The sequence below is a fragment of the Crotalus tigris genome, unplaced genomic scaffold, assembly GCF_016545835.1.
Source record: "Crotalus tigris isolate CLP2741 ecotype Arizona unplaced genomic scaffold, ASM1654583v1 scf7180000017968.19369539983:2297261, whole genome shotgun sequence".
In the NCBI taxonomy this organism is placed as follows: domain Eukaryota; kingdom Metazoa; phylum Chordata; class Lepidosauria; order Squamata; family Viperidae; genus Crotalus; species Crotalus tigris.
The window spans coordinates 1,742,438-1,770,249 of record NW_024096750.1 but is presented as its reverse complement, the minus strand read 5'-3'; the positions used below and the strand labels follow the sequence as shown (position 1 = coordinate 1,770,249).

The 27,812-nt window shown below is 39.8% G+C and overlaps 1 protein-coding gene across 1 annotated transcript; it reads right to left on the bottom strand.

Annotated features, from left to right (window-relative positions):
• Positions 1-42: 42 nt before the first annotated feature.
• Positions 43-27,679, bottom strand: HIF1AN (hypoxia inducible factor 1 subunit alpha inhibitor). Its single transcript, XM_039345635.1, has 8 exons — positions 27,450-27,679; positions 27,057-27,307; positions 18,890-19,038; positions 17,406-17,551; positions 10,815-10,921; positions 6,579-6,642; positions 3,302-3,412; positions 43-1,812 (listed from the first exon to the last, which is right to left on the bottom strand). The coding sequence occupies exons 1-8, from the start codon at positions 27,621-27,623 to the stop codon at positions 1,768-1,770; spliced, it is 1,047 nt and encodes a 348-aa protein (XP_039201569.1). The 5' UTR covers positions 27,624-27,679; the 3' UTR covers positions 43-1,767.
• Positions 27,680-27,812: the final 133 nt, after the last annotated feature.

Below are 27,812 nucleotides of genomic sequence, written 5' to 3'. Positions count from 1 at the left end.
TGAGATGAGAAATATATATCATATAGAATAAAGGAGAACAGGTATTTGTGTCATTCAACAGTAGTTGTATTTTAGGAACTACACTTAAGATATTATGTATTTCCCACATATTTCCGCACATCACAGACACAATTTTTTTCCTAATAGCATGGCATCAAACACAAGATTAAAAAAACAAAAGTGACAGTATCTAAAACTGTCTTTTATCAGTGCATTGTAAACTAAGCTTTTGCACTACTAAACTGCAATATATTCTTTTCCCAAACCAATTATTTAGACATTTTTCAAATTTACACCTTTGGCAAAAAAAGAAAAACGTATCAGAATGCTGCATTTCAACTCATCTTCTTCGTTCTAATGAGACACCTTGCCTTTTCTGCGTAAGCTCTATACAACAGCAAAATTCCAGTTCCAGTCTGCGGTGCCATTTCACATCAAGGACTAAAGACAGGAATTGCTTTGTTTCAGCCAAAGGCAGAATGATTTTATTGATACTACTATTCATCAAGTCCAACATTGCCCTGGTCTTCCTGACAACCTCAGGAACGGTGGTCTTCTGTTGCCTCCTTATGGCTTGAAACTATATCAAAGGCTTCACTTGTAACAAAGCTGCAAGGCATTTTCAGGTTCCACCTTCCCCAAAACAGCCAAGGATCCTGGCTTCAGACACTTCTTCAGCTCTTTATAGAATTCACAGTAAACAGGAATGCAGAGAATCCCAGAAACTCTGGTTGTTACGTACAGATGTTGTCCCAATATCTAACTATCATCTATCTTGCTGGCAAAAAAAACCAATGACCCAGGGTGGGTCTTCTAAACTCTTGTAGAAAAGTGACTTCATGGCAAATGAAGAAGCTTTTCCTTGCTTATCTGGGAGTTAAACTCTAACATCTGCATTCCTATCTTAATGAAATACAAAGCCCATACTCATATTTCTTTCCAGACATAAGAAAGAGCAAAATGTGGGGGGGAGAGAAAGGGAAGCAATTTTGTTATAGCTTCGCTGCTCTCCTCTCTTCACCAATTGATCTGGTACTTAATTTGGCCTAGCGAAGGCAGAGTGCAACCAGGAATTAACCATGCATGGTTAAGTGAAAAATATGACACACAAGTTTTATTGACTAAGAGCACTCGCTATGGCTTGTCCCGTTCTATTAACATCCTGAGTGGAAAACAGTCCAATTCCTATACATAGGCATTTCTCCCAGTTTTAGAGAATTAGAAATCAATGTATTGTTTATGACAAAATGACACACTGGATTTAAAAGCTCTTAAGGTCTCCATCTCTTAACGTCCTTCATTTTTCTGTATCCCTCAAAAAGCTTTCGTTTTAAGACGTTGCGATATCAAAGAGAGGGTTGCCTTCAGGAAAATAACTTGGAAGTTATCCATGTTGATTCCTAACACTGAAATATAGAAGGAAAATCAAAACCGTTCCTCTAGGTAATTCTTATATAGGTGATTACAAAGGTGCTGTCACAAATAAATATCATCAAGTACCAGGTACCAACTGTTGTATCTAGGCAGACAGAGAACACAGAGTTACTGGTGATGGGTTCTTCCTTAGTAAGGATGAATTATTCTATAAGGTTTGCTGTAGTCGAAGGCGAGACGAATGCAACTTTTCAGAGTTTTAATCATTCCCCTGGATGAGCAGAGTGGATCAGAGCTGGACCAGGAATCCATCTGTTTTTAAGTGCTGTGTGCAATATTAGCACTTCATATCTTCCCCTTTTAGGTGAAACAATATCCTGCAGAAGTCCAAGATTACTCATACCGTCCTTTGATCATCATATTTAACAGGGGACCCACCTGCTCAAAGGAAAAACAACAAAACACAATGCTTTACTAGCAACAGATTTATAGCCGGGCTAGAAGTTATATTAAATTGCAAAACTATATATACACTCCGCCAGAAAATAAACATGAATATATAATGTCAGCACAATTCCCAAACTATTTTAAGGGCTCAACTCATGAGAATCTTTGCCGACTCTCTCCCAAGTAACACTGAGCTTTTTAAAAAGTATTCCTCAGTGATAACATTTGGTGAATACCTAGAACAGAGGTAGGCAACCTTGGCTCTTTTATGACTCGTGGACTTCAACTCCCTGAATTCCTGAGCCAGCATGGCTCAGCTTGGAAACCTCTCCCTTTCCTCTCAGCATGGCTGGCTCAGGAATTCTGGGAGTTGAAGTCCACCAAGTCATAAAAGAGCCAAGGTTGCCTACCTCTGTTCTAGAACTATACATACCACAAAGACGCCTTTTGTAAAAACTGGTCAACATACACATTGTCCTCACTGGCTGCAATTGGGACCAGCAACCTCACTGCTAAGCAAGGCTATGGTAAACTAAAATGTCATATCCAGATGTTCCAGATATAGTTAAGAATATATCACCGTAGTCATTGAACGTGACATCACATGACCAGGACTTTCAAATTCCTAGTGGCTTCCCCACTCATTTTGCTTGTTGGAAACCAGCTCTGAAGGTCTCCGAATGGCAATCGCATGATTGCAGAATGCTGTAATCATTGTGAAGATATGCTTGTTGCCACATGTCTAAAACTGTGATCGTGTGATCTCAGAGACATTGTGACAGCTTCAAGTTCAAGGACCGGTCCTTTCTCCAGCACTATTGAAAGAGTCGCTGAATAGCCAGTAAGAAAAGCTACCTTTATATTCCAAACAGTGCAGAAAGGTACGTTAATGTAAATATCGGAAGTCATGATTTATTCAATGTTTGAACAATCACTTTACAAGTGAGGAAACTTGTTCACATAAAAATTAAGGTGGGGTTTGATTTCATTTTAGCCACTCTCCTACTTAGCCTGAAAGTTGTAGCTACTCCAGCACATAAGCAATTTAGTTGGTGAATGAGGCATCTGCTTCAATTTATGCTTGCTTAAGCCAAGTCCGAACTTTCGTTCTTGACACAGAAAATGCTGAACTTATATTGCTTACTCTAGTAAACACAAAATCCCTCTTAAAGACTTGAGTAATACCGTGATCTTCTGGAGAATTGCTGCTAATGTTTTGAATGCTCTATCCCGGTGTCAACTTTGGCAATATGTATGGATTTCCAGAATTCTCCCAGCATGCTGGTATTTGAAATCTACCCATCTTAAAAGTTGCTAAGATTGAAAAATATTGCCCTATCCCAACCCACTCAATCGCCACTATTTAAGGGTGTTAAATATGTAACACCTTCAATTTGTTATGCTATTAATTTTATGCAGTCAGAAACTGAACAAGCTCAGCCTCAGAGTTACTACAACCAGCCTGAGATTCACACTTTACCTCTTGTGGATTTCCAAGGGCCTCCCCCAACATTTTCTCTATGTTCCTCATCACAGCCACTTTCTGATGAGCCTTTAGGGGATATTCAATCCTTTTAGGGGTTGGGGCACCCTGCATGGGGGAAAAATACCTTCCTTAAACAAGGGTTTATCAAATTGCAATATTTACAAAAATGAAATTGAAAACAGATTCCGACAGAGATATCGGTTATCTGGACACTATTATTCATATCCTTGATTCTGGGGTACCAGGAAGATCAAAAGGAAACTGAAGAGATCAATAGGTTTACAAATGATTCACTGTGCTTAAAAAATTCACATTCACCCAACACTAAATAAGCAAGTAGCTACTAAAAGTCAGGGATGATAAAAGGTGAGTTAGTATTTTCTTATCCACCAAATAGCACATATCGTATGAAAAGGAGGTGTTTAGGCAAGTTTGTGACTGGTCAAAAATACTATTTCTAATACAACCACTCATTTTCTTAACAACAAAAGCGTATTTCTCTAAAGAAAGTCATTTTAGTGAAGTGGTATCAGACTAGAAACTAGAATGGAATAGAATAGAGCTGGAAGGGACCTTGGAGGTCCTAGTCCAGCCCCCCACTCAGGCAGGAGAACATATGCCATTTCAGACAAGTGACTGTCTAGCCTCTTCTTAAAAATCTCCAGTGATGGAGCGCCCACGATTTCTGAAGGCAAGCTGTTCCACTGTTAATTGTCCTCACTGTTAGGAAGTTTCTCCTTAATTCCAGGTTGCTTCTCTCTTTGGTCAGTTTCCAAACATTGTTTCTTGTCTTGCCCTCTGGTGTTCTGGAGAATAATTTGATGTCCTCTTCTGTGTGGTAGCCTCTCAAATACTGGAATACTGCTATTATGTCACCCCTATTTCTTCTTTTCTTTAGACTAGCCAAACCCAAGTCCCGCAGCCATTCTTCATATGTTTTAGCCTCCAGACCTTGGATCATCTTAGTTGCTCTTCTCTGAACTTTTTCCAAGGTCTCAACATCTTTTTTGTGATATGGTGACCAAAATTGGCTGCAGTATTCCAGGTGTGGTCTCACTAGGGTTTTATAAAATGGTACTAATATTTTGCATAATCTTGATTCTATGCCTCTGTTTACACAACCCAGGATTGTATTAGCTTTTTTGGCAGCTGGTGCACATTGCTGGCTCACAGTCAAGTGATCGTCCACTAGGACTCCAAGGTCCCTCTCACAGTTACTGTTTTTGAGCCATGTCTCACCTAATCTGTATTTATGAGCCGAGGTGGCGCAGCAGTTAGAGTGCAGTACTGCAGGCCACTTTAGCTGACTGTTCAGCAGGTCAGTGGTTCAAATCTCACCGGCTCAAGGTTGACTCAGCCTTCCATCCTTCCGGGGTAGGTAAAATGAGGACCCAGATTGTTGGGGCCAATGTAAATATCTATATACATTGCTTACTGGTGTACACCGCTTAGAGAGTGCTTGCACTTAAAGCAGTATATAAGTCTCATAAATAAATAAATATCTTTGATTTTTCCTGCCTAAATGTAAAACTTTGCTTTTCTCCACATTAAAAATCATTTTGTTGGACAGGGCCCGTTGTTCCAGTTTGTCAATTTCTTTTTGAATCCTGAACTTATCTTCTGGGGTGTTCAGTTATTCCTGCCAGTTTAGTGTCATCTGCAAATTTGATGAGTTCTTCTATTCCCTCATCTAACCCTAACCCTAAGTCATTGGTGAAGATATTGAAGAGTACTGCGCCTAAGACGGAGCTTTATGGTATCCCACTGCTTACTTCTTTCCGTGTGGATGTAGTACCATTGAGGACTATTGGTTGAGTATGGTTTGTCAGCCAGCTACAAATCCATCTGGGGGTGATGTTGTCTATTCCACCTTTTTCTAGCTTACCAAGCAGTAGATTGTGGTCTACTTTGTTGAATGCCTTACTGAAATCTAAGTATACTATGTCCACAACATTTCGCTGGTCTATTAATTTAGCTACTTTATCAAAGAATGAAACAAGATTGGTTTGACATGATCTGTTTTTAACAAACCCGTGCTGGCTACCAGTTATAACTTTGTTTGCTTCTAATTGTGCACAGATCTGTTTTTTGATTATCTTTTCCAGGATCTTCCTAGGTATTGATGTTAAACTGATTAGTCTGTAGTTTCCTGGGTCCTTTTTTTTCCTTTCTTGAAGATGGGAACCACATCAGCCCTTTTCCAGTCCTCAAGTACTTCCCTCAGGTGCTCCAGGATTTATGAAAGATATGGTGCAATGGTTCTGAGATAACATCTGCCAGCTCCTTCAGAATTCTAGGACGTAATCTGTTGTTTAAAATTTTTGTTTCTGGTTTGTCTCTTGCAGTGGTTTTTTGGGTGTGTTGTGCTATAATTTCTTTTTGTGTGAAGACTGATACAAAGAATAAATTAAGCAGCTCTGCTTTCCCCCTGTAGCTTGTTACTTCCTTACCATCTTCTCTCTTTAGTGGACCTACAGTTTCCTTTACTTTTTTCTTGATATTAATATGTTGAAAGAAACTTTTTTTTTATTATCCTTGATTTCTGTTGCAAGTCTGTGTTCATTCTGAGTCTTTGCTTTCCTGACTTCGTCTTTGCATGTTCTGGCTGTCTGCTGATAATCAGCCTTAGTTATGTGTCCCTCTTCCCATTTTTTGTACTTGTCCTTTTTGACTTTCAGTGTCTGAGAAATCTTTGTGCAGCCATGCTGGTTTCTTCTTGACTTTCTTGTTTTTCTTTTTCAGTGGTATTATGCTGAACTGGGCTTTTATGATAGCATTTTTCAGAGTTTCCCATGCTTCTTGAATTGTTGAACTAGGAAACTATGAGTTCTAGTCCTGCTTTAGGCACAAAATCAACTGTGTGACTTTGGGCCAATCACTCTCTCAGGCCTATAAAGAAAAGGACGAGGACAAACTGGTTTTGAAATCTTACCAAGGAAACTGCAGGAACTATTCTAGACAGTCACCAGGAATCAACATTGACTTGAAGGCATATATACACTTCTCTCTAGAAAAGCTAGGATTAAGAGTTCACTATTTCAAGTATTACAAGGTTCAACAAGGTTATCTCTAAGATAATACTTAAGAAACCAAGTTAAGAATTCAAGTCAATTTTAGCAACTGACGCAATTCTGATCATTTAAATAAAGTATAGATTTTATGATGCAGTAATGTAATCAATATCATACTGCACTGTATAATTTTGCAATTAAAACACAAGTCTGTTTATAAAACTTCATACTGCTATTATATTAAATTCAGACATACTTACCTTGTACCAAAAGTTTACAGTAATGGTAATTCCTCCATTCAGCAATGACTCAATGTGATGCCACCTATATCAAGCCACAAAAAATAAGTCTTTTAATATTCCTAATATAAATTAATATAATATAATATTATAATTATAATATTATAATTAATAATATTTTAGCATTTCCAATATTAGTTTTACAAAAATACTGAACATGTTGTAGGATAATTAAATTGTGATTTAGTTATTTCTTTTCTTCATTTTGGGGAGAAAAAACTATATAGTCTATTATACTTTGGTCATGAAATCAGATCAAATCATGTGATTACTTGCTGGTTGCAAAGTGGTTGAATCTCAATCACATGACCCTGGGGATGCTGCAACAATCATATGGGCAAGGACCAGTTGTAAGATTACTTTTTCAGTGCCATTATAACAGGGGTCTTCAAATCTGGTTCTTTTATGACTTGTGGACTTCAACTCCCAGAATTCCTCAGCTGCTGGCTGAGGAATTCTGGGAGTTGAAGTCCACAAGCCATAAAAGGGCCAAGTTTGAAGACCCCTGCATTATAACTTCAAATGGTTACTAAACAGGGCAGGTGTTAAACAAAGACCACCTGTGTCTGTAAGTATAACTTTGATAATGGCCTGGACAATTGCTTCATTTAGTAGCTTCCCCAAAACTGTCATGGTAAATGTTTATAAGAACATACAGTGGGGCAAAAAAGTATTTAGTCAGCCACCAATCGTGCAAGTTCTCCCACTTAAAAAGATGAGAGAGGCCTGTAATTGTCATCATAGATAGACCTCAACTATGAGAGACAAAATGAGAAAACAAATCCAGACATCACATTGTCTGATTTGGAAAGAATTTATTTCCAAATTATGGTGGAAAATAAGTATGTGGTCAATATCAAAAGTTCATCTCAATACTTCGTTATATATCCTTTGTTGGCAATGACAGAGGTCAAACGTTTTCTGTAAGTCTTCACAAGGTTGGCACACACTGTTGCTGGTATGTTGGCCCATTCCTCCATGCAGATCTCCCCTAGAGCAGTGATGTTTTGGGGCTGTCGCTGGGCAACACGGACTTTCAACTCCCTCCAAAGGTTTTCTATGGGGTTGAGATCTGAAGACTGGCTAGGCCACTCCAGGACCTTGAAATCATTGTAATGAGATAAGATTGAGATTAGAGTGATGTTATTGTAAAGTTTTTTGTCTCTTATATTAGTAATTAATTGTGAATATGAACTGAGATGTATGTCAATTCTGATTTACCATGTTCAATGTTTTTAATTTTTGTTATTCAATAAAAATATTTTTATAAAAAAAAAAAAGAAATGCTTCTTACAAAGCCACTCCTTCGTTGCCCGTGTTTGAGATCATTGTCATTCTGAAAGACCCAGCCACGTTTCATCTTCAATGCCCTTGCTGATGGAAGGAGGTTTGCACTCAAAATCTCACGATACATGGCCCCATTAATTCTTTCCTGTACACGGATCAGTCGTCCTGGTCCCTTTGCAGAGAAACAGCCCCAAAGCATGATGTTGCCACCCCCATGCTTCACAGTAGGTATGGTGTTCTTTGGATGCAACTCAGCATTCTCTCTCCTCCAAACACGACGAGTTGTGTTTCTACCAAACAATTTTACTTTGGTTTCATCTGACCATATGACATTCTCCCAATCCTCTTCTGGATCATCCAAATGCTCTCTAGCAAACTTCAGATGGGCACGGACATGTACTGGCTTAAGCAGGGGGACACGTCTGGCACTGCAGGATCTGAGTCCCTGGCGGCATAGTGTGTTACTGATGGTTGCCTTTGTTACGTTGGTCCCAGCTCTCTATAGGTCATTCACTAGGTCCCCCCATGTGGTTCTGGGATTTTTGCTCACCGTTCTTATAATCACGTTGACCCCACGGGGTGAGATCTTACATGGAGCCCCAGATCGAGGGAGATTATCAGTGGTCTTGTATGTCTTCCATTTTCTAATTATTGCTTCCACAGTTGATTTCTTCACACCAAGCTGCTTGCCTATTGCAGATTCAGTCTTCCCAGCCTGGTGCAGGTCTACAATTTTGTTTCTGGTGTCCTTCGACAGCTCTTTGGTCTTCACCATAGTAGAGTTTGGAGTGTGACTGTTTGAGGTTGTGGACAGTGTCTTTTATACTGATAACATTCAAACAGGTGCCATTAATACAGGTAATGAGTGGAGGACAGAGGAGCCTCTTAAAGAAGAAGTTACAGGTCTGTGAGAGCCAGAAATCTTGCTTGTTTGTAGGTGACCACATACTTATTTTCCACCATAATTTGCAAATAAATTCTTTCCAAATCAGACAATGTGATTGTCTGGATTTGTTTTCTCCTTTTGTGTCTCATAGTTGAGGTCTACCTACGATGACAATTACAGGCCCCTCTCGTCTTTTTAAGTGGGAGAACTTGCACAATTGGTGGCTGACTAAATACTTTTTTGCCCCACTGTATATAGTGAGGGAAAAAAATATTTGATCCCCTGCTGATTTTGTACATTTGCCCACTGACAAAGAAATGATTGGTCTATAATTTTAATGGTAGGTTTATTTTAACAGTGAGAGACAGAATAACAGCAAAAAATCCAGAAAAATGCATTTCAAAAAAGTTGTAAATTGAGTTGCATTTTAATGAGTGAAATAAGTATTTGACCCCTTCGCAAAACATGACTTAGTACTTGGTGGCAAATCAGAGGTCAGACGTTTCTTGTAGTTGGCCACCAGGTTTATACACATCTGAGGAGGGATTTTGTCCCATTCCTCTTTGCAGATCCTCTCCAAGTCATTAAGGTTTCAAGGCTGACATTTGGCAGCTCGAACCTTCAGTTCCCTCTACAGATTTTCTATGGGATTAAAGTCTGGAGACTGGCTAGGCCACTCCAGGACCTTAATGTGCTTCTTGAGCCACTCCTTTGTTGCCTTGGCCATGTTTTGGGTCATTGTCATCCTGAAATACTCATCCATGACCCACTTTCAATGCCCTGGCTGAGGGAAGGAGGTTCTCACCCAAGATTCAACAGTACGTGGCCCTGTCCATCGTCCCTTTGATGCAGTGAAGTTGTCCTGTCCCCTTAGCAGAAAAACACCCCCAAAGCAAAATGTTTGACAGTGGGGATGGTGTTCTTGGGGTCACAGGCAGCATTCCTCCTCCTCCTCCTAACATGGCAAGTTGAGTTGATGCCAAAGAGCTCAATTTTGGTCTCATCTGACCACAACCCTTTCACCCAATTCTCTCCTGAATCATTCAGATGTTCATTGGCAAGCTTCAGACTGGCCTGGACATGTGCTTTCTTGAGCAGGGGGACCTTGTGGGTGCTGCAGGATTTCAGTCCTTCACGGCGTAGTGTGTTACCAATTGTTTTCTTGGTGACTATGGTCCCAGCTGCCTTGAGATCATTGATAAGTTCCTCCCGTGTAGTTCTGGGCTGATTCCTCACTGTTCTCATGATCACTGAAACTCCACAAGGTGAGATCTTGCATGGAGCCCCAGACCGAGGGAGATTGATAGTTATTCTGTGTTTCTTCCATTTGCGAGTAATCGCACCCTTGTTACCTTCTTACCAAGCTGCCTGGCGATAGTCTTGTAGCCCATTCCAGCCTTGTGTAGATCTACAATCGTGTCCCTGACATCCTTGGACAGCTCTTTGGTCTTGGCCGTGGTGCAGAGTTTGGAATCTGATTGATTGCTTCTGTGAACATGTGTCTTTTATACAGGTAGCAAGCTGAGATTAGCACTCCCTTTAAGAGGGTGCTCCTAATCTCAGCTCATTACCTGTATAAAAGACACCTAGGAGCCAGAAATCTTGCTGATTGATAGGGGATCAAATACTTATTTCATTCATTAAAATGCAAATCAATTTATAACTTTTTGAGATGCGTTCTGGATTTTTTTTTCTTTTTTGGTTATTCTGTCTCTCACTGTTAAAATAAGCCCACCATTAAAATTATAGGCCGATCATTTCTTTGTCAGTGGGCAAATTTACAAAACCAGCAGGAGATCAAACAATTTTTCTCTCACTGAAAGGATGTGTCCCAAATGTAAATCTTACAGCAGAAAAAGGGATCAACCTTTTTCTGCATATGAACAAGTATCAAGGATTATTGCTATTCCTGCAGGGGGCACTTTACAAACAGAAAAATATCTATCCTAGTCAGAGCAAAAGACACGAGGTTCAGAGCCTCTGCTGCAGCTCATTCTGTCCCATTCTCATCCCAGATGTTTTACCAATACATGGGAATATATAGCACATCGCCTGGGCCAACTACGGTTTCATAGCCAACTATGTTCTGGAAATTAGGAAACTTCTCATAGTCGGGTTTGTCGAAGTCAACCTAGCAGGAGAGAAGAAGGCACCACTGAAGTCACTGGAAACAACACAACGATTCTCCCTGTGCTTCCCACCCCGGCTACTTCAAAGAAAATGAACTTCGTTACTAACTTTAACTAGAGATCAAAACCACCACCTTCAAGAAACTGCGCTCTACTTCCCACCAGTTACTCTTTTTGTTGATTGTGAGTGACTACACTCAGCATTTTTGTTCACTAGTTTAAGATGCAATCAGCCAATGCTGCCAAGCAAAGAAAAACACGGAACACATATATGAAAATACCAGGTATTTATAGAGCGTTGATTGGCAGGATTGTGCTATATCGATAAAAATCAAGATCTAATCTGGCCTTATTTAAGTGATCTAATAACCAAGTAAAGCATTCTTGAGATGTCTGAAATAATTGCAAACATTAAGCTCATGACAGTAGCCTGGAAGGACTATAAATCAGCACGCCTGACAGCTACTATAACTTTCTAGTAAAGTGTAAATTTGCGGGAGTTTTTTAAGCTCCGCTGATTGGGGAACCAATTTAGAAAGACCAACAGAGGGATATAATGATGCAGAGCTAACTGGAGATTAACAATTATCTCACCAGCAGATTGTTGAAATGGAAGAGATGATCTACTTAGTTGCCCTCAAATATCCTCTCCTTTACTGCAGGGTACCCTGATTACTGAGGAACCCGGATGCTGAAACAAGCATGAGAATATCAAAGCACAGCATCCACATCCATTGCATAGACTTTCTGAATGACTGGTGGAATTCTTAGATGCAAAGCTGGTGCATCAATCTCACTTGGCATTTCAAAGAGAAGGCGGTCAACATTCTCATTATTGCAGTTCCAATAAAAGAGATGGAAACACTGGTGCATGCTTGGCATCACCCCTAATTTTATTAATTCATCTTTATATGCAATTTCAAGTGACCAAGACTACGGACAAATTGTATGGAGGCTGCAGCTACTTTTCTCAGTGCTTTATTCTTGCCTAACTTTTGACTTCCGTGAATACCAGTAGGTGACTTACTGGGTGAATCTAAAGATGCCTGACTCTTCTACGAAAGGAATTAGTATCATTAATATCCTGTTGAAGACCAAGTTCTTGAAGAGGGTGGAGACAATATATCTCCAAATATTTTTGGATGAAGCAAACTGTTGGGAACTAGACCAAATCCCATCAGCCAAAAGCAATATAGCTAACAGTGAAGGATGAAGAAATGTATAATTCAACATATGGTGTGGACAGATTTCTTACTTCTGATCTAGATCCACTCTGGCTTTAACTTGTATTCCAGAAGGGGGCTGGGACTCTATGGCCTAAACCAAGGGTATCAAATGAAGGCCCATAGCCCGGATGCGTCATGCCAAAACCGCGCCCACCCCATTGCCGGCAATGGAAAAAAAGTCGCGATACGTCATGACCTGTCACTTGACGTTGCGAGTTTGACACCCCTGGCTTAAACTGTCCCTTTCAAGCAAGGTGAATAAACCAGAGGTTGGTGTCCTCATTTAGCAAGTGACCAGTAATACTCTTCCAGAATTAATTCATTTACTTTTGGGCATTACATTAAAACTATACAGTAAGACTAGGTCCCATGGGAAGCAATAGTTGTTTTATTATTATTATTATTATTATTATTATTATTATTATTATTATTGATCATCGCATAGTCAGCCAGATGTTCAGACTGGATTTGGCATTTTTGTCTACCTATCGAGTCCTTACCAAGGACCTGGGATAGGCAGATGTGGATGTTTGATGGTATTACAGATATCGTCGCAGGATGGAAGCAGTTCCTAATAAGGCCGTCTTTTGCAACTGACTAATGGCAAATTTTTCGATGCCAATGTTGTTCAAGTGGTGCTCCAGTTGTTTTGGGATTGCACCCAAGGCGCCTATTACTATTAGTACTACTATTGGTAGTACTATTGTACTATATTGTACTATATTGTACTATAGTATTACTACTATATTATTATTGTTGTTTGTTGTTTTGTTTGTTGTTGTTGTTGTTGTTATTTTGGATCATTGCACAGTCAGCCAGATGTTCAGACTGGATTTGGCATTTTGTCTAACTATTGAGTCCTTACCCAGGACCTGGGATAGGCAGATGTGGATGTTTGATGGTATTACAGATATCGTCGCAGGATGGAAGCAGTTCCTAGTAAGGCCACCTTTTGCAATTGACTAATTGCAAATTTGTCAATGCCAATGGTGTTCAAGTGGTGCTCCAGTTGTTTTGGGATTGCCCTCAAGGAGCCTATTACTATTGCTTGCTTGTTTTTGCCACAGTCTTTCTATTTCTATTTGCAGGTCTTTGTATTTTGTTATCTTCTCCAGTTCTTTCTCGTCTATTCTGCTATCTCCAGGCACTGCCACGTCCACTATCCAGACTTTTTTGTCTTTCTTATCGACAATTGTTAAGTCTGGGGTGTTATGTTGCAGGTGCTTGTCTGTTTGAATTCTGAACTCCCAGAGCAGTTTAATTTTATCATTTTCTATGACTTTCTCTATTTTATGATCCCACCAGTTTTTGCTTACAGTCAAATGATATTTTTTGCAGATCTTCCAATGCACCATTGTTGCTACTTTGTCATGCCGCTGCTTGTAGTCAGTCTGTGCAATCTTCTTGCAACAGCTTACCAGGTGGTCCACTGTTTCTTCAGCTTTTTTGCATAGGCGGCACTTACTGTCTGTTGCTGTCTTCTCAATTTTGACTTTATATGCGTTTGTCCTTAAGACTTGGTCTTGTGCAGCCAGAATTAGTCCCTTGGTCTCTTTCTTCAATTTTCCTGCTCTTAGCCATTGCCAGGTCTTATTATTATCTGCTTTCCCAGCTATTTTTTTCACGTATTGGCCATGTAGTGCTTTGTCTTCCCATGCCTCTATTCTGTTCTTCATTTGGTCTTTCTTGTAGGCCAATTTGGTCTCTCCAGTAGTCAGTAAGCCTTCCTGATATACTAATTTCAGTGCATCTTCATCCTTGTTCTTCAGATATTCTTCCAAAGCCATTTTTTCTTCTTCAACCATTTGATGTACTTGTAGCATTCCACGCCCACCTATTTGCCTTGGTAGATAAAGTCTATCAATGTCACTGAGTGGATGAAGGGCATGATTCATTGTCATTATTTTTCTGGTCTGCCTATCCATTGCTTTTAGTTCTGCTTGAGTCCAGTCCACTATTCCAGCTGTGTACCTAATGACTGGGATTGCCCAGTGTTGATTGCCTTTATGGTATTTCCTCCATTGAGTTTGGATTTTAAGATCTTCTTCACTCTCTTGATGTATTCACCTCTAATCTTTTCCTTGACTTCAGTGTGCTTGATGTTGTCAGCTTGAAGGATACCCAAGTATTTGTAGTACTCTTCCTCATCCAGACTCTTAATGTTATTTTCGTGGGGCATTTTGATTCCTTCAGTTTTCATTATTTTTCCTTGTTTGATAGTAAGTGTGGCACATTTGTCCAAGCCAAACTCCATTACAATATCTTGGCTATATATATGGACAGTGTTGAGCAGCAATTCTATTTCAGATGATGTTTTTCCATACAGCTTCAGATCATCCATGTAAAGGAGGTGGGATAGTCTAGCAGATGTTTTTGATGTTTGATAACCATGTCCTGAGTTATTCAGTATTGTTGACATAGGAAACAGTGCAATAACAAATAGTAATGGTGATAATGAATCTCCTTGAAATATTCCTCTCTTGATATTAACCTCTCCCAGCCTCTCACCATTGATCTGCAACTGTGTCTTCCATTGTGCCATCGCTCTTTGCACAAATTTTCTGATGTTTCTACTGACTCCTGTTATTTCTAGGCACTTGATTATCCAGTCATGTGGCAGAGAGTCAAATGCATTTTTGTAGTCAATCCATGCCACATTCAGGTTGGTCTTCCTTCTCTTGCAGTTTTCCAAGATCATTTTGTCTATTAGGAGTTGATCTTTTGTTCCTCTGCTATTGGGGCGGTTTCCTTTCTGCTCAGGTGGAAATAGATTGTTTTCAACTAGATGCTGTTGTACTGCATCAGCTACCACACCAGTTAGTAATTTGAAAGTTGTTGGTAAGCAGGTAATTGGCCTGTAGCTGCCTGGTGTTGCCCCTTTTGCTGGATTTTTCATTATTAGGTAGGTTTTCCCAGTTGTTAGCCACTTTTCAATTTCTTCTCCTTGTAGTATATTGTTGAACTGCTTGGCAGTGAGTGGGTGTATAACAGTTAGATGTTTCAACCAAAACCCATGTAGTTCATCTTCACCTGGTGCTGACCAATTTTTGATTTTCTTTGCTCTTTTTTCTACCATTTTTGTTGTTATTACTAGTTCTTTCATTTCAACTTCTTTTTTATTTGCATCCACCTCTTTTAACCAAGCCGCATCCTTGTTGTATTTCTTTGGGTTATCCCATATCTGCTTCCAGAACTGCACTGTTTTTTTCTTGTCGGGTACTGACTGATTCCTTGCAGTTTCTCCATTGATGGATTGGTAGAAACGTTTCTGATTGGATTGAAATTGGAGGTTCTGCCTATAATTTGCAATTCGAGCTTCATATCTACTGATTTTCCTGGCTATAGCTGTTATTTGTTGCTTTATTATTTCCAGTGCTTCCGTGATCTTCCTTGTTTCTAAGTGGTATTTCTTGATTAGGTATTCTTTGGTCTTCTTGTTCTTCAGCTTCTTTTCTTTCATCTGTTCTAGCTTGCTTGCATGTGATCTTAACTTGCTGATCTTATTTTCTAGTCTAACCTTCCATTTTTGTGGTGCACTGTTTGTTTGTTTTTCTTCTTTTTTGATTTTGCATCCCAGGTATTCTGTTATAACTGCAGCTGTGCTGTACATTAGTTGGTTTGTTTCTTGCAGTGAATTGGTTCTTATACTTGATATTGCAGTATTTGCATCTTTTAATGCTTGTGCTAGCTGTTTCTTTGGAACAAGCTTCAATGCAGGTAGCCTTATTCTGTTGTTTTTGTGCTGTTCTAGATGCTCAGTTATTCTTTGTTTCAATTCTTTTATTTCTTTAGTTAGAGAGTTTTGTTCTTCCTGAGGTAGAGGTGCCTGGTTTCCAAATGAGAACAGTTGTATATCTCTATCGGATTCTTTCACTGCCAACTCCCCCTGGTTTGCCTCTACATTCTGAATTACTTCTGGTCTTTGATTTCTTTGCCCTGGGTAAACCTTTGCAGTTTGTCCTATTCTGTTTCTGTGAATACTTTATTTCGTATTATAAATCGGCGTTGATCTGCTAGTCTCTCTTCTGTTATTTCTGATTCTAGATGTTGTTCTTTCCAGAACTGGTGTATCCTCTTCTTGTTGTACTTGATCTGTAGTAACAGATCATTATTTCTTTGTTTTCAATCACTGTGTATCTGCGATGGATAAACACCTTTTCTTCCAGTAGTTCGGCAGCTGCTGGCCCTGGTTGCTCAGCCAACAGTCCTGAGTCCTGTAACCCATTTTTCAGCAGATATCCAGGAACTCCAATATCTAGCGCGGACCTTGTTAACCCGAGCGACATCCGAGCCGGTATGGCATTCTGTAATTACGTCTCACCATATTTTTTATGGGAGAGACACTCTTTGTCTGACTCCTCTGATGAGACCTATCCAGTATGGTTGAACCTCTGGCATAGCTCTCATCTTCCTCAGAGTACACAAGCCCCACAACCACGTCAAGGTAGTGCCTCACTGGGGGTATTATTATTATTATTATTATTATTATTATTATTATTATTATTATTATTATTATCATCATCATCATCATCATCATCATCATCATCACTATTAGCTGCTGGAAAAGAAATTGTCACTGTCAGCTCCTGGTCCTCCAACAAGCAAATTTACAAAGAAATCTCTGTTAGAAGATCCAATAGTAGAACCCTACAGACAGAATGAGGGGAGTTTATCCAGCCTCACTCTTTTTAGTACCCTCCCTGTGAGTCTGTAGGAGGACTCTACAGACAATTGCAACAGAAATGAAAAAAACTAAAGAGAACTCTTTTTTAAATTCTCTACAACGCTGTCTCATGATGATAATTAAATAAGTATTAATCTCTAGTAAACAGTTTAGATTACTCTTTTATTTTATCACCAAACAGCCAGCCCTGCAGTTGTATGAGGCTAACACTTCCCAGCCTACTTAGATAAAGATTTAGTTGACTGCTTTAGTTGTCTGGATAAGGATATTCTTATGATACATTAATTTTCCATGATTGAGTTAAGTGCATCATATGATCATTTGCTATATATCTAAGAACTTCTCAGGCAGATGGTTAGAGCAGGGGTCTCCAACCTTGGCAACTTTACAATTTGTGGACTTCAACTCCCAGAATTCTGGGAGTTGGAAGTCCACAAGCCCTAAAGTTGCCAAGGTTGGAGATCCCTGGGTTAGAGAAAATACAAAGGTACGTACGAATTTTGTAATAAACCAGCTTTAAAAATTATGCTTTGTGTCTTAGGCAAAAAATATGATTTGACCAAGATGTCATCTCACCTGGCTTTGCCGGTCACATGGATGGTGCACGGGATAAGGATAAAGGCATTCAAATTGATCAGGTGAAAACAGAATACATCGTTTGTATCCTTTAATCTGAGCGAAGAAATTCTGCTGTTCATCATAGTGAGCTGGTGTCACATTTCCTGCATAAAGCAAGACCGAGACAAATTTCTGGAATTATTTTACAAAATGTGAACTTTAATTTCCAGCAGGTCTTTGTTCTACAGGTTATTGGGAATGGCTGCACAAATTTCATCCCACAACTGCAGATGTCACCAAAATGGCACCACGTCCAGGATAGTGCCACACAGCCTCCCTTTTATAGGAAGACTGTGCAATGGAGCAGCTGCTTCCCAAAAATCGACCAAAAAGGTAAAGTGATTGATCCATGATTAAGGGGGTGGAGGGAGGGGGGAGGCAGCAGAGTGGAAAGCTACCCCAAGACATGCAGGGACCCAGTAGGATGGGAAGACAGACAGATGGGGCACTGCAATGGCCATAACTTCAGGCAGGGGTTTTAAGTCCCTTTGTTCAGAGCCCTAGTTTTGAATGGTTCTAAGTCAAAAGAATATGTCAGAACCCATTTCTATTTCATTTCTATCTATCTCCTCTGATCTAAAAACAAATCTCACCTTTCCCTGGATTCTGCCATACTCCCAAGGGGGAGGGAGGATATGCCTGTGGTGTTATTGCTTTCACTTCTATTTGCTACAATGTAACCTTTTGCTTTATTGCCTGTGTCTGCTGCCTGCTACAATGTAACAATTTGCTTCCTGCGCTATGTCTCTCTCTGAACTTTATCTTCCCAAACTGTTAGCTAGAACAAGGGAGGAAATAAGGAATGTAACCGACTGCCTGGTTTATTTCTACGCTCTCAGAGGAAGGTGTGAAGAAGCCGCTGACCATCGCTGCATGAACTGGAGATGGGCCATGTTATCCCCCCTTTTCCTACAATGGACTTAACACCTGGGGATTGGCCGTCCCATACTGGACGGGCAGACTATGGGGTGGGATCTAGTTTGGGGATACCTTAACCTATCACTCTGCGCAGGAAATCTCAGCTCCTGTCTATTATGCCTGCTATCAACTACTCTTAATAAAAGTTCCTGTTGAAAGAAATTGTTTCCAAGAGTTCTGCTTTCTTAAGATGTGGGGTTGAAGTGGGTCCCTACAGACTAACTGTATGAATATCCAAGCAGCCTGGGGTCATATCTGATTATCACCACATAATTTTCAACAAAATGTGGTTCTTGTTGTTTGTCAGCTCCCAGCTTAACTTAATCAAGTCTCTGGACTCTCCCTCTTAGTCTAACTGGAACATGTTGAGAATATTGTATTAGGTAAGATTATAACTGAGAAGAAAACAATGCATCCAAATTCAGTTACCTAACACTGACATAGGGTCCATAGAAATTTCTCAACAGGTAGCACTAAAGGACTACTAAAACCAAATTACTTGTCCAAAGAGGCAGGTTGGTTACCTTCCATGCCAATCAGTAGTAAGTTGGATGTCAGCTGACCCCAGCCTCGCTTCACCTGCTGTCTGTTAATCCAATTCCAATTAAAGCCCAGGAAATCTACCACAATTTTCCTTCCAACCGTGTCATTTAAGGTCTGCTGGAGATATAACCTGTATATACCAGAAAATAATGAAAAAAAAAAAGAAATGCAAACGTGTGTGCAAAGATATATCCAACTAGCTTTTTCATTATCGGTCAATCAACTGCATAGTTCTTTCAGAAATGATAACAAAACCTAGCTTACAGAGCTGGAAAAAGAATTGTCATGAGTATTATACTACCAACAAATGACTAGTGGTCCTTGAAAAAAAAGAATGAAATCTTACGTTTCTGGGGTCCTGTATAGGTGTTATGGGTCAGAAGTCCAGACAATTCAACACAGTAATTCTTCTGGACTTCTCAGAGCTTTCAGTATCACCAACCTATAATGTGGGCAATGCAGTGTCAGGAGATAGCATTTTTTTACTTGGGAAGCCCATCTCATAACTGAAAAAAAAAATGCTGATTTTTTTTTTTTTAAAAAAAACTAAACGATGTTTACCTTCAGCAGCAGGAAAGCAACAGAGTTCTGGGCCTACACAGCAGTGTCACTGCCTCCTCCTCCTCTGCCACCACATGAGTGCAGACTATTCCTCAGAAAGGACAGAGAGAGGACAGGAAGGAACAGCATACAGCCAGAGGTCTGCTGCCTTCCAATCTGTCAAAACTGAAACATAAGAAAGGAAACAAGTTTGCTTTAACGGCTGGGTAATTTTGCCGGATTTGGAATGGCAGTGCAGAAACACCTGACAGACGAAAAGGCAATAGAAAATGCATCTGTACCTAGAGCAGGGGGTCTTCAAACCTGGCCCTTTTATGACTTGTGGACTTCAACTCCCAGAATTCCTCAGCCAGGCACGCTGGCTGAGGAATTCTGGGAGTTGAAGTCCACGAGTCATAAAAGGGCCGAGTTTGAAGACCCCTGACCTAGAACAACAAGGATCAATACATGGTGAAAAGCAACTACCAAAATAGTAAACAACACTGGGAAAACACAGTTTGATTAGGAAGATGCTTTTATGTAAGTATAAATTTCACTGTGCTCATGCAACACAATCAGGTTAAAGATGCAGCAGGTGCATTAAATCTGGTGGTTTTTTTAATTAATTTTTTATTAATAATACAAAATTAAAAACACATTGGACATAGATATGACGTCATTGGTTCCATACATCTTCCAACATTTTACAATAGTATTAGTACTCATATAGACATATAGTTCTTGAACTTTGCTCACTATTTATAATGTACTATTAACACTTTTTCCCTTATTTCTATGTATCTATTTATCTTTTAAATATACATTTGTCTATAATCTATATTTTAGTCTAGCACTATACATTTATCTTGGCTACCCTCTTATTGTCTATCCAATCATAAAATTATTCCCAGATTTTATAGTACTTGGTTTCACTTTTGTCCTTGAGTTCCCATGTAAGTCTATACAAGGGGTAGACAACCTCGGCTCTTTTATGACTCATGGACTTCAACTCCCAGAATTTTGGATAGACCAGAGGTTGCCTACCCCTGGTCTATCCATTTCAGCGCAATTGAAAATTTTCAATAATATTTCCTCTTCGGTTGGAGTATCTTTTTCTTTCCATTCTTGAGCGAAGGCTATTTGTGCCGCTGTTACTATATGCAGTAGTAAATAATTTGTGTCTTTCTTATATTTTCTTTCTATAATTCCCAATAAGAAAAATTCCGGTTTGGTTTCTATATCTATTTGCAAAATTTCTTCCAACCACTTCTTTAATAAGTTCCAAAATTTGTGTGCCTTTGGGCATTGCCACCATATGTGGTAGTAATTCCCAACGGTCTCTTCACACTTCCAGCATATCGAGGATTTCCCCTTGTTCATTCGTGCTAATCTTGTGGGAGGGAGGTGCCACCTATAAAACATCTTATAGAGGTTTTCCTTATAGGAGGTTGCTAGAGTAATTTTTAGATTTTTTTCCCCATAAACTTCGCCAAATATCCAAATCAATATTGTGCCCAAAATATTTACAACAAATTATCATCATTTGTTTCACCTGTTCCTCAATCATATCTTCCTCTAATAAATATCGATATAATTTACTTATAGTCTTGCCTTCCCTGCTAAATAAGATTTTATCTAATTTTGAAGAGTCTTGCTTTATGCCCCGTTCCTTTTTGTCTTTATTAAATTTGGATTGAATTTGAAGATACACCCACCATTCCAGATCAATTCCTCCTTCCTTTAAGGCAGTGGTTCTCAACCTTTTAATGCCGCGGCCCCATAATACAGTTCCCCATGTTGTGGTGACCCCCAACCACTTATACATCACCGGGTGCCAGGGGTGTGGCCAAAGAAAAGGGGGAAAAAATGGCGGACAGCCTTGTTTGGCGACCCCCGTGAAATGGTCGTTCGACCCCAAATGGGGTCCCAACCCACAGGTTGAGAACCACTGCTTTAAGGTATTTCTCGCTTTTAATTCTCCTTTCTCATTCAAAATATCTTTAGAGGTGACAGCACCCCCACGTTTTATCAAATTTGGATGTGTATATATTTCTAATGTAGACACCCAGTTGGGGATTTTCCTATAATTATTACTTTTTATTTTTTCCAGATATCCAATAATGCTCTCCTAATATAATGCTTCCGGAAGTGTTGCTGGACTAAATGTCTGTCTTTCCACAAAGTAGCATGCCACCCTGTCTGTAGGTCATGACCTTCTAGTGCTAATAATCTTGTATTTTTGAGATGCATCCACTCGCTTAGCCAGACCAACACCGCTGCCTGATAATACTTTGTCCAGTCTGGTAGGCCAAATCCTCCTCTTTCTCTAGCATCTTGTAATAGTTTTAATCTGATTCTCTGTCGTTTCCCTTGCCATATGAATTTTGAAATAAGTCTATCCAAATTTGTAAAAAAAATCCTTTTTAAGCCAAACTGGTATGCACTGAAATAGAAACAATATTTTCGGAAGAACATTCATTTTAATGGTGGCTATCCTACCCATTAAAGATAACTGTAGTTTCCCCCAATTTCCCAAATCAGACCTAATTTGCACCATTAATTTATCATAATTGTCTTCTTTCAGAGTGATGCATCTCGCTGTCAACTGGATTCCCAAATATCTTTTTTTTTTCGTAATCTGCATATTTATCCTTCCCTCCTTTTTTTTGCTCTTCAGTCATATTTTTAATTATCATTTTTTTTTATCCTTATTTATTTTCAGGCCTTCTACTTCTCCATAGTCCTCCACCACTTCCATCAGCCTAAGAACAGATTGTACAGGCTCTTCAATAATAAATACAAGGTCGTCCGCAAATGCCTGTACTTTAAAACTTTCTTTTCTTACTTTTAAATCTTTAATTTGTTTGTCTTCTCAAATTGTTCTATGTAAAATCTCTAATGATAAAATAAAAAGCAGTGGAGATAGCAGACAGCCTTGTCTAGTGCCTTTTTGAATTAAAAAGTTCTTTGTCATTCCCCCATTTATCACCACTCTAGCTTCTTGTCTGAAATAAATTGTTTGGAACATCTTTATAAATTTTTCCCCCAAATCCATATATTTTAATTGTTCTAGTATAAAGTCTTTTTGCGCATCAATGAATATCAAGCCATCTGTTTTTTGTTATGAGCTTCATAATATTCTATCCTGTCCAAAATAATCCTAATGTTATTCCTTACAGTATATGCCGTCCAGGAAGGAAGCCGTTTTGGTCAGTATGAATGAAGTTCTCTAAAATTTTCTTTAGTCTATCTGCCATAATTGTCATGAATATTTTATAATCTGAATTTAGTAAGGATATCGGTCTATAGTTTTTAATATAAGTCAAATCAGAATTTTCTTTGGGAATCAATGTGATTGTTGCTTCTTTCCATGATTCAGGTATCTTGGCTTTATTCAGTACATCATTGTACACCTCTAACAGCAGTGGGCTTAATATTTCCTGATGATTTTTATAGATTTCTGAAGGTAGACCATCTGGACCTGGTCTTTTGTTACTTTTTTGTTTTTTAATTGCCTCAGATATCTCCCTTACTGTTATCTCATTATTTAATACATTTTTACCTTCCTCTGAGATTCTGGGCAGGTCTGCTTTTTGAAGGTGTTGCACCATCTTGCCTTCTTCTACCTTTTCCTTATCCTCATAAAGGTTTTTAAAGAACTCATACGCTACCTTCCTCTTTTCCTCATTTTGGTAAATTAACTCTCCTTCATTATATAATTGGCTAATCTGGTTCTTTTCTTTCCGTTTCCTTAGTCTATAAGACAGCCATTTTCCCGGCTTATTTGCATTTTCAAAAAAAAATTGTTTAATGTTTTTAATTTGTTTTGTGCCATATTTTCCTTTTCAATGATATTTAGTTTATGTTTAATTATATCTATTTGATGTTTCAGTGCCCGTTTTATGGGTTCTTCCTGCAACTCCCTTTCCAGTTTACTAAGTTCTTCCTCTAAGTTTTTTTGCCGTTGTCTTTTTTGTTTGTTGTCTTTGGCCATATATGACAGGGCTTTTCAACCTTTTCACCCATTGTACCACTTTTAGGATATGGCAATATCCGAGTACCACTAGTCGCCTAGCAAGGTGTCAAAAATTTGATGACCAAAAAAAAAAGGAAAAAAGTGATAAAGTACAGGTAGTCCTCGACTTACAACAGTTCGCTTAGTGACTGTTTGAAGTTACAATGGCACTGAAAAAAGTGCCCCCCAAGCCACAGCCGAGCAAGACACCTGCCTGCTTGCCTGGCCGCGCTCTTCCTCCTGTTCGAGGTTTTCATTGTTGTGAGCATTTCTGTTGGGGATTGGCAGCAAAGGTGAGGTGGGAGGTGTTTGGTTTTAATTCCACCCATCTGCTGGGTGGTTGCAGCAGGTTTTGGTCACTTCACATTATCCTGGGACACTGTGACCATCATAAATATGAATCAGTTGCCAAGCATCTGAATATAAATCACAAGACCCTGGAGATGTTGCAACATTCCAGCTGATCGGCGCTTCTTCTGGGCTCAGCAGAAGCACCAGGATCAGCTGGAGCCCGGTGCTGATCCTGGTGCTTCCACTGAACCCTGACAACCCTGAAGCAGCGCCAATCAGCTGGAAAGCAGCACTGATCTTGGTGCTTCCGCTAAGCCCTGACAGCCCTGCAGCTCCAGCCATCTTTCGCTCAGGCTGCCACCAGTTCAGCTTATTCCCCTCCCCCACTACTTTTCTAGGATGGTCACGTACCACCTGCCAGGTGCCAATGTACCACAGGTGGTACCCGTACCACTGGTTGAAAAGTCCTGATATGATATTGCAGTACCCCTCATAAAGGCTTTTGCCGTGTCCCACAGATTCTGGTTATTCTTATTACTTTAAAAAAACAAGCTCATATGATCATCCATCTTTAATTTAAATTCATCTTGGTTAAAAATTGCTCTTTTTAGGGTCCATCTCCTTATCTTTTTTTGCCCCTTCCATTTAATTTTAATGGGATTATGGTCTGCCCACAAATTTATGTCAATATTAACTTCAATTCCCAAATTCACCTGTGTCGATGCCCAAACCATATCAATTCAAGACCAAGATTGATGTCTACCTGAACAGTAAGTATATTGTTTCCTATCTCCATTTCTTTCCCTCCAACAATCCTTTATATTTAATTCTTCCACCATCTCAAAAAATGAATTAGGTAATATCCTTCTAACCTCTTTCTTTCGTCTGTTATTTCTATAATCTAGTTCTTTGTCTACAATCGCATTAAAATCCCCAACTATACACAGATTAACACATTCTAAGTCTCTAATCATGTTATACAGTTTCTTACAAAATAGTTTTTGACCCTTGTTAGGTGCATATATTCCAACATCAGTTTTTTCCCATCCACAGTTAGTTCTATTATCAATATTCTGCCCTCCTCATCTTTATACACCTGTTTGGCCAAGATACCCTCTTTTACATACATTACAATTCCCCCTTTCTTCTGTTGCGATGAAGAGGTAAACGTCTTTCCTAACTTGGAACATTTTAACAAATATTGATGCTGCTGTTTTATGTGCGTCTGTTGCAACACTACTATATCCACATTTGTCTTATACAATTTACTAAAAAAAATATTTCCTTTTCCCTGGAGAATTTAACCCATTAATATTTAATGATAGAATTGCTAATGCCTCTTGAAAACCTCTATTTATACTTAGGGTTTGTTGCCCTCGTTTGTCTAATTTCTTTGTACTCCTTGCGTCCACCATCATTGTCTTTTCCAGTGTCCACATTCGCTTTTTCCCCGTTTTCTTTTTCCTTGATTCGGGATTCCCCCCTATTTGGTGACTGTTCTCCTGGTTCTCCTTCTTCCCTTCTTTCTCTTTCCTCTGATTCAGCCTCACTATCAATTTTTTTTCTGTAAAACTCTTCTACTTTGTCCACCGTGTCCAATCTCAACTTTCTTTCTCCCCAAAATACCATAATCCCTTCTGGAGTCAACCACCGAAAATTTACATTTTTCCTTGTTAGTTTTGCTGTAAACATTTGATAGGGTCGCCTTAGGTCTCTTACACTTTTCAGGACTTGTTTAAGCACCACAAGCTGTCTTCCTCATAGCTCTAGTGGATCTTCTCTAGTCCTATGAAGAATCTCATTGCGTGTCGATTTTTTAGCAAATCTAATATGCACTTCTCTAGGTAAATTATATCTACGTGCGTAGTTCGTGTGAATTCTATAGATTCCATCCATGTCCTTAATCATTTCTTCCTTCCCAGTTCCAATAGCTCCGCCATCATCTCCAGAAGATCTTCATTCTTTCCTTCCCACATATTCTGAAATCGTAGAAAATGGGAAGCCTTGTCTATTTCCAATTGGATTATTGTCTGTTTGAGGTCTCTATTAGCCTGAATTAGTCTTTCTTCCATCTCCTCCACTTTCCTTTCTTCTCTTCCCATTCTATCTTCCATCTCCTGTAGTTTTTGTTCATTTTTTAAAATTTGTTGCTGAAAGCGTTCAAATTTATCATCCCTCGATCTCATCTTTTCTTTCATTTCTCCCATGTCATTCCTTACTTCTATCTCTCGTTTCAAATCCTCAGGGTTCTTTAACATAGCCTCCTGTATTGCTTGTAACATCTGTTGTAGATCCTTAAATGAATTTGACCTCTCTCTCTGTAAAAGTCCTTCCGTAGATCTTTTGCCCTGCTGGACTTGGTTCCATTGTTGTAGTTTGGATTCCTTGCCTCTTTCCTGTACCAATTTTTGTCAAATTTGGGATGCTTGTCATTTTTAATACTGCTTTAAATTAACTTTTCCACTACAGTTCCTCTACAACTGTTTTATTAAGTTTCCCGTATCCAAAATTACTCTTTGAGTTTCCTCAATTTATAAGTCAATTATTAGCAAGCCCTCCGAAATAGATCTTGTTTCTCTTCAAATTTCCTCTTCTTCCTTAAATTATCACCAGTTTTTTCCCTCAGCCACTAGATGTCTCTTACTCCTTCTTATCCAAGTTAACAGTCAATCTTACTTCAACATGTCTGCGTTCTCTGATTAGTCAGCACTTTCACCCTGAACTAAATTATCAGCAATAGTAGATTTCCTCTTCCTCTTTTCCCTCACGCCACCGGTGAAAATTTACTGCGCTCAAATAGTCTGGTGTTTATTGGTGTTAGAATTGGGAAGAAAAGGTTTTTATGTGTGTGCATGAATGACTTAGCACATTGCATGAACTTATACTATATGGCCTACACTACATCACTGTTGTGTAAACACACTGAAGGAAATAAAAGTTATTCTTTTATAAAATTGTAGGAAAATAATTGTAGAAATGTAATGCCAATATACGAGACTGTCTATTTAACACAAATGTAACACTTTACGCAAATGTAGCAATGCACTGCCAAATGTGTGAGGAGGTTTGTTCAATGTTCACTGCCTAAAAATCCTTCCAGAAACAGGAACTTACACTTTGCTGGCTCAGGAATTCTGGGAGTTGAAGTCCACGAGTCATAAAAGAGCCAAGGTTGCCTATATGCAAAAAACCCATCGCACTCTGCCAAGCTGGAACCTAGCAGATGAAGCCAGAAGCAAATCCCACATTAGCCCCTTATTCCCCCCCTCTGATTATTCAGGTAACCATCAGGTGTTTATTACCTTTTTCTACCTCCCTGCTGCTTGCTTTCTTGGAGCTGTGCCACAAAATCCCCGAACTTCATCTCCTCTCTGCTGGATTTCGGTTTGAAGTTTTTCACGTTTGCCATCTTCTTCTCGTCGTAGTACAGAAACTTGTGGGTACTGGCTCGGTACACCGAGAAGTCCCCGTTCCCAATATTCTCCTGGAGGTAATCCAGGTCCCACTTCAGGGCGGGATAAACCAGATCGGTGTCGGTGAGCACCACCGGCTCCTGGAAGCAAAGACAGAGCGGAGGTCAGGCAAAGGAAGAGCCCGCCGAAGCGACGCGGCACCCCCAACACCACCCCACCCCCGGCACCAGCCTCGCGCGGCGGCTCGAGTCCCCCATCCCCGGGGCAGCGTCCTCCCGCCACCTCGTTCTCCAGCAGCTCCTCGGCGCGCGGGTCTCCGTGGCGCAGCCGGGCGATGGGCCGCGTGGCGAAGCTGTAGTGCCGGAACTGCGCCTCGCTCCACCCGCGCCGCTCCTCCGTCTCCGCCGCCGTCGAAGCCTCCGCAGTTACGGAGCGAGACGCGGATGCCTCCTCCATCGCTACCGGATATAGCGCCGCCTCCGACGCTGCCGCGCCCGGAAGCCGACGAGGCACGCATCCGGGAGTAGGCTTGGCGGGCCGGAACTTCCGGCGCGGAGTTGCCCGCTCTAGGAAATAGGACCCGGGGAATGTTCAGCGCCCCCAATCTGTAATGAGCCAACATTATTTTAAGAGAGAGAAAATACA

Coding starts and splice junctions, on each gene's coding strand:
- HIF1AN (XM_039345635.1), bottom strand. CDS start 27,623: ATGGAGGAGGCATCCGCGTCTCGCTCCGTAACTGCGGAGGCTTCGACG. Junction 10,922..17,405: donor CATGTGACCGGCAAAGCCAG/GTGAGATGACAT, acceptor CTCTCCTGCTAG/GTTGACTTCGACAAACCCGA. Junction 6,643..10,814: donor CTATATATTCCCATGTATTG/GTAAAACATCTG, acceptor GGCTTGATATAG/GTGGCATCACATTGAGTCAT.